At 42.8% G+C, this 7,659-nt stretch overlaps 1 protein-coding gene across 2 annotated transcripts in view; it reads left to right on the forward strand.

Annotated features, from left to right (window-relative positions):
* slain1a (SLAIN motif family, member 1a) overlaps positions 1–2,602 on the forward strand; it is a 97,755-nt gene extending 95,153 nt beyond the window's left edge. For both annotated transcript variants that reach the window (XM_078402314.1, XM_078402315.1), the window contains one exon: positions 549–2,602. In XM_078402314.1, the coding sequence (XP_078258440.1) occupies positions 549–624 (76 nt within the window). In that variant the 3' untranslated portion in view covers positions 625–2,602. The remainder of the gene's footprint in view (positions 1–548) is intronic.
* The last annotated feature ends 5,057 nt before the right edge of the window (positions 2,603–7,659 follow it).

Consider the following 7,659-nt stretch of genomic DNA (forward strand, 5'->3'; position numbering starts at 1 on the left):
GGCTGATTGCGTGTGAGCATCCTGATCTAATACATCTTGCGCTGTGACCTATTTTACTCGAGTTTACTTTCTAATTTTGTTTAGAGATGCAGTGCGGAAACAGGACCTTCAGCCCAATGAGTCCCCGCCGACTAGCAATCCCTGCACATTCACAAGATCTGACACACACTAGGGACAATTTACACTTATCGAAGCCAATGAGCCTACAAACCTGTATGTCTTTGGAGTGTGGGAGGGAACCGAAAATCTAGGAGTAAACCCACGCGGTCACGAGGAGAACATAGAAACCTGTACAGGCAGCACCCGTAGTCGAGATCGAACTCAGGTCTTTGGCACATGACTTCAATGAAACCAAGTATTAGAAGTGCAGTAAAACATGCAGCCACTACTATTTAATGTAATTAATATTATTAACCACAACTGGAAATATCTCGTGGAGCAAAACCAAAATTTTCTGCCAGGTAACAAATGTTCACTGGAATTTAATGTATTATTTCAGTCAAAATGCCAGTAGATTGTTATGTATTATTATTTTCTTTTATTTACAGTTTTCTTCAGCCTCCAAAGCCCCTTAGTGCACTCAGTTCTCTCAAGGATGGAAGCTGGAAGGATGGGTGTTATTGACACTCACTGCTACAGAAACTGTTGAGGCAGTGAAGCAGCAGATGTCACATATCGATGCCCAGCTGGCTGGGTTTTAGACACGTCACAAGATGTTTGTAGCAACGGTTAATTTCAGAGAAAATGCAAAAGACAAGGCAAGGCCCAGAATTACACATGTTTTGCTAATAAGGTGAAGAAATACGACATGAACCAATTGTTGTAATATTGTGCTTTCAAACTCTGGCCCCTTTGCATTCAAATTATTTCAAACTTGTAGATAAAGATTCCGTACAAAATATCTTTCAATTAAATTCACTTTTTTCAATGCTCATATTATTTTTCACAATCAACATTGTGATGAGCATTTTCCCACAAGGGTTTCTTTTTAAGGAATTTGAACATTATCTGTGTTGAAATACATTTGAGCAAAACTGTTAACCCGTTGAGTTGCCATGACTTTGTTTTAATTGTGCTGCATGTTATCTCTTGCTAAACAAAACTGTAATACCAAAACTGCAGGCACTAATGGTTTAAATGAGGTTTAGAAGTTCCATCTCCATAAAGTGGAAATACATTTTTTCCTCATTTCTTAAATGATGGATAATCTGTAGAAACCGTTGGTTTAGGCTCCAAAACGTTTATGTTTTCATTTTTAATGCAACCCCATGAGCAGAAATTGTTTTTGACTGTCATCAAATAAAATCAATGAAGAATCTGCAGATCCTGGAAATCTGAAAAGAAAACATTAAACGCTGGAAATACATTGCTGGTCAGGCAGCATCAGTGGAGAGAGATACAGATTCAGTATTTCAGGTTAATCATCGGAAATGGAGAAGGGGTAATTGACAATATGAAGAAGGGTCTCGACCTGAAACGTCACCCATTCCTTCTCTCCCAAGATGCTGCTTAACCCGCTGAGTTACTCCAGCATTTTGTGTCTACCAAAGAAATATTGAAGGTTTATTGACTTGAAATATTGGCTTGATTTAGCTGTTCTCAGATGGTGCCTGACCAAATAATGTTGATTTATCTATTTTTCATTATCTTTGATAATTTTCCTTGCTCCATCTCTATAACTGGCTGGAGTACAGTTGGTTGGATAGAAGATATCACCTAATTTATTGATGAGAAATCAGATGTAAAATATTAACTTCGATTTCTATGTCCAATGGTGATTCTACAGTTTTGACAATATTGGTAATTATCCCGGTGATTAACATAGCCTTGTAATGATGCTACAACTAAATATGATTGTGGCACAACATAAATGTTTCTTTACATTTATTTTTGGAAATCCAGTATGCACATTTAACAATGTTTTTGTACCATTTTGGTTTTGAAAGCAAATTTGTTTTTAATAATAGGTAGATTACAGTTTTGTTAAACAGGTATAACTTCCATAAATCATTTGGGATGAAGTCACTGTTAACTCAAAAATGTCAACTGAATATTTGTTTTAGAACCAGTTTATTGTTTGCACTGTAGCAATACTTCATTTCGATAGCTCACAAGTACCCATAAGGTCAACACGTCTGTGATAGTCAAATATGAACCCCTTCTCCTGCCATAATTCACATCGCAAAGCCAGAAAACACTTCTTTATGTAATGGACACTGGGGGCTGAGAAAATTCACAGAATGCCACCTAATTTCTGACTACCTTGTTGGTTTTATGAATGTTAATTTATTATTCATAAATTATTTGTGTATATCCTACCAGTTATGAAGAAGCACATTGCACTTAAACCCAGCAATGACCATGTATGCGACAGGTTGTCTGATTTTTTTACAACAGCAAGTGAGCATTTTGAAATGTTTTATTAATATTGAGAACAAGGTGCACTTTTTAATGGACACTAAACAGCTTGATTTTTATAGAGGTTTTACAGGATTACTTAAACATATTCACCTTGTAATAATGCTGTACAGAAATGTAGTGCCAATTATTTGCATTTTATTAAATATTGCTCATAAAATAAAATACAATATTGCCAATGGATGTAGGAATGTATTGATGATTTTATGCAATAAATGTTTTCTCTTCTCTGTGGTTGGGTTATTCTTTACATGTTGACTTGGCTAAGATTAGAAATGTTATTACCATTATCATTTATCATGCACGGTTACAGGTTTGCATCATTGGAGTGAAACACTCAACTCCATCCAAGGACCCAAACAGTCTTTCCAGGTGAGACAGAGGTTCACCTGCACCTCCTCCAACCTCATCTATTGCATCCGCTGCTCCAGATGTCAACTTATTTACATTGGCGAAACCAAACGCAGGCTCGGCGATCGCTTCACTCAACACCTGCGTTGGCCAAACTGATCTCCCGGTGGCCGAGCACTTCAACTCCCCCTCCCATTCCCAGTCTGACCTTTCTGTCATGGGCCTCCTCCAGTGCCATAGTGCGGCCCACCGGAAATTGGAGGAACAGCACCTCATATTTCGCCTGGGCAGCTTGCAGCCCAATGGTATGAACATCGACTTCTCAAACTTTAGATAGTTCCTCTGTCCCTCTCTTCCCCTCCTCCTTCCCAGATCTCCCTCTATCTTCCTGTCTCCACCTATATCCTTCTTTTGTCCCGCCCCCCTGACATCAGTCTGAAGAAGGGTCTCGACCCGAAACGTCACCCATTCCTTCTCTCCTGAAATGCTGCCTGACCTGCTGAGTTACTCCAGCATTTTGTGAATAAATAACTTCTTATGTGGCAAATGTCATTTGCTTGCCTAATTCAGTTGCATATTCTCTATAATTTAACATTTCTAGTGATTAATTCCAAGGATATATTCCCAGGAGAATGAACTAATCTGCAGTGGTTAATAACTTGGTTCACTTACCACCTTTTCAAGAGCAATTAGGAGTAGACAACAGATGCTGGCTGGTGTGGGAAATTCAGAAAATTCAAAGAAAGAGGAATAGTTTGTAATATGTTTAACCCAAGAGCCTATGAACTGGGAAAGCAAGATGGGAAAAGATGCTAACATAGTGAAGGGAATCTAAGGATGTTACTAGAAGTGATAAATAGATTTATCAAGTGTAAATTCCACATGCAATGGGAAAGAGAGGTGTCCTATGTTGCATCCATTTGTTCGTGAAATGGAAGAATTGTTTCCTAATGACCGGAAACACGAGGTTGAAAATGGTCAATGGTGATATGGGCGCAGGTTTTGCACCCATTTTTTAGGTACTTGGAGGAATTGTTTCGTAATAACAGGAAACAGGAGGTTGAACATTGATCAATGGTGAATTGGGTGTGAATACATTCCTTGCAGGCCAGGCAGTACTAGCAGAGGGAGGAAATACTGAGACAAAATCACAGGTGACAGGCAGAAATGGACCGTTTTGGTAATGGTAGAAGGTCAGTCAATAAAGGTCGGGAGAGCAGCAGCAGGAGCAAGGACGACCGTTGGTTGAAAGAAAGTAAGTGTGAATTACGGGTAAAAGTCCGTTTAAAAAAGAGCGCCAAAGGGACACTAGCAGTCAGTCAGTAAAGGTTGGGAGAGCAGTAGCAAGAGCAAGAACGACCGTTGGCTGAAAGAATGTAAGTGTGAATTACAGGTAAAAGTCCGTTTAAAAAAGAGCGCCAAAGGGATGCTAGCAGTCAGTCAGTGAAGCGCATACCTCCAAGCTCGTCAGAAGAAGGCAGGATAGGAGTGAGAGCAGGGATTGGCTGAGCAATTAAATTAGAAGCTTGGTAAATTGGCCAATTAGTCAATTTAGTGACAGATATAAACAAGGCTTGCACAAGGGGTGCGGCCCTTTCGAGGGAAGTGCCGTGTGAGAAAAGTGCAAGTCTTTGGCTGCGAGTCTTAAGTGCCCTGTGAGAAAAGTGCAAGTCTTTGGCTGTGAGTCTTTGGCGAGGAGGCTGAGGTGAGGACGATACACTTGTTTTTGAGCCTGATTTGTTTTTTGACACTAAAGTAATGGCAGACAAACTGGTGCAGTGTGTTTCCTGCAGGATGTGGGAAGGTAGGGACACCGCTGGAGCTTCTGGGAGCTACACCTGCAAGAATTGTGTCCAGGTGCAGCTCCTGAATGGACGTGTTGTGGAGTTGGAGAAGTAGCTGGATGATCTCAGGGCCATCCGGGAATACGAGAGTTTCCTGGACAGGACCTACTGTCAGGCTGTCACGCCAAGGGTCCAGGTCGAGCGAAGGTGGGAGACCGTTTCAAAGGGGAGTAAACGTGGACTACAGGAGATCCCGGTGGCTGTGCCTACTGCAAACAGGTACACCCTCTTGGGAGCTGTCGGGGCAGAAGACGCTTCCAGTCCGAGCGGCGGACCGATCGGTGGTTCTAATCCAGGCAAGGAGACCCGACCGGGGAGACCAAAGTCGGGAAGAGCCATAGTAGTGGGTGACTCCATTGTCCGAGGTACGGACAGTAGATTCTGTGGCCGCAGGCGGGACTTGAGGATGGTCTGTTGCCTCCCTGGTGCCAGGATTCAGGACATCATGGACCGGCTTCAGAACATCCTAGCGAGGGAAGGCGATCAACCGGAAGTAGTTGTGCACGTGGGCACGAACGACGTTGGGAGGGAGAGGAAGGAGGTACTGCAACGTGAGTTTAGAGAGTTGGGAAGAAGACAGAAGTAGGACGTCGAGGGTGGTTATCTCTGGATTGCTTCCTGTACCTCGTGCTAGTGAGGGCGGGAACAGAGAGATCGGGGATATGAATCTATGGCTGTGGGATTGGTGCAGGGAGCAGGGATTTAGATTTCTAGACCACTGGGATCTAGACAGGGGTAGGGGTGACCTGCAGGTTTGCTAGTGTTACACGTGTGGGTTTGAACTAAGTAGTGGGGGGGAGGGGTTGACAAATTGGGTATATGAAGATGGAGTTAAAGGGGAAGCGAATACAGGAGAAATTGCAAAGGACTAGAATAAATGGGAAGGAAAGTTCTAGATGGGATAAGAGAGTGTCAGGGCCAATGGTGACCGGTGTGAGAGGGGAGGTGAATACCGAAGGTAAAGTGTTGTATTTAAATGCGCAAAGTATAAAAAATAAAGTGGATGAGCTTGAGGCTCAGTTAGACATCGGCAAGAATGACGTTGTGGGAATTACAAAAACATGGCTACAAGAGGACCAGGGCTGTGAACTGAATATTCAGGGGTATACGACCTATTGAAAAGGCAGACAGGTGGGCAGAGGGAGTGGGGTTGCTCTGTTGGTAAGGAATGATATTCACTCCCTTGCAAGGGGTGACATAGAATCAGGAGATGTAGAATCAGTATGGATAGAAATGACAAATTGTAAGGTTAAAAATACCCTAATGGGAGTTATCTACAGGCCCCCAAACAGTAGCCTCGACATAGGGTGCAAGTTGAATCAAGAGCTAAAATTGGCATGTCGAAAATGTAATGCTACAGTGGTTATGGGAGATTTCAACATGCAGGCAGACTGGGAAAATCAGGTTGGTACTGGACCCCAGGAAAGGGAGTTTGTGGAGTGCCTCCAAGATGGATTCTTAGAACAGCTTGTACTGGAGCCTACCAGGGAGAAGGCAATTCTGGATTTAGTGTTGTGTAATGAACCTGATTTGATAAGGGAACTCAAGGGAAAAGAGCCCTAAGGAGGCAGTGATCATAATATTTTCATATTATTTATTATTATTATTTCATATTTCAGATACAGCGCGGAAACAGGCCTTTTCGGCCCACCAAGTCCGCACCGCCCAGTGATTCCTGCACACTAACACTATCCTATAGACACTAGGGACAATTTTTACATTTACCCAGTCAATTAACCTACATACCTGTACGTCTTTGGAGTGTGGGAGGAAACCGAAGATCTCGGAGAAAACCCACGCAGGTCACGGGGAGAACGTACAAACTCCTTACAGTACAGCACCCGTAGTCAGGATCGAACCTGAGTCTCCGGCGCTGCATTCGCTGTAAAGCAGCAACTCTACCGCTGCGCTACCGTGCCGCCTTAGATAAGTTTTAATCTACAAATTGAGAGGGAGAAGGGAAAATTGGAAGTATTACAGTATAGCAAAAGGGATTACTGAGGCAGGAGCCGGCCAGATTTGACTGGATGGAGACCCTAGCAGGGAAGATGGTGGAACAGCAATGGCAGGTATTCCTGGGAATAATGCATAAGTTTCAGGATCAATTCATCCCAAAGAGCAGGAAACATTCTAAGGGGAGTAAGAGGCACCCATGGCTGACAAGGGAAGTCAAGGATAGCATAAAAATAAAAGAGAATAAGTCTAACATAGCAAAGAAGAGCGGGAAGCCAGAGGATTGGGACTCTTTTAAAGAGCAACAGAAGATAACTAAAAAGGCAATGTAGGGAGAAAAGATGAGGTACGAAGGTAAGCTGGCCAATAATATAAAGGAGGATAGTAAAAGCTTCTTTAGCTATGTGAAGAGGAAAAAAATAGTTAAGGCAAATGTGGGTCCCTTGAAGACAGAAGCAGGGGAATTTATTATGTGGAACAAGGAAATGGCAGACGAGTTGAACCAGTACTTTGGATCTGTCTTCCCTAAGGAAGATACAAAAAATCTCCCAGATGTTCTCATGGGCAGAGATCCTAGGGTGACGGAGGAACTGAAGGAGATTCACATTAGGCAGGAAATGGTGTTGGGTTGACTGATGGGACTGAAGGCTGATAAATCCCCAGGGCCTGATGGTCTGCATCCCAGAGTACGTAAGGAGGTGGCTCTAGAAATCATGGACGCATTGGTGATCATTTTCCAATGTTCTATAGATTCAGAATCAGTTCCTGTGGATTGGAGGGTGGCTAATGTTATCCCACTTTTTAAGAAAGGAGGGAGAGAGAAAACAGGAAATTATAGACCAGTTAGTCTGGCATTAGTGGTGGGGAAGATGCTGGAGTAAATTATAAAAGACGAAATTGCAGAGCATTTGGATAGCAGTAACAGGATCATTCCGAGTCAGCATGGATTTACGAAGGGGAAATCATGCTTGACTAATCTTCTGGGATTTTTTGAGGATGTAACTAGGAAAATGGACAGGGGCTAGCCGGTGGATGTAGAGTAGCTTGACTTTCAGAAAGCCTTCGACAAGGTCCCACATAGGAGATTAGTGGG

Source organism: Rhinoraja longicauda, chromosome 7 (assembly GCF_053455715.1).
Source record: "Rhinoraja longicauda isolate Sanriku21f chromosome 7, sRhiLon1.1, whole genome shotgun sequence".
Classification (NCBI taxonomy): Eukaryota; Metazoa; Chordata; class Chondrichthyes; order Rajiformes; family Arhynchobatidae; genus Rhinoraja; species Rhinoraja longicauda.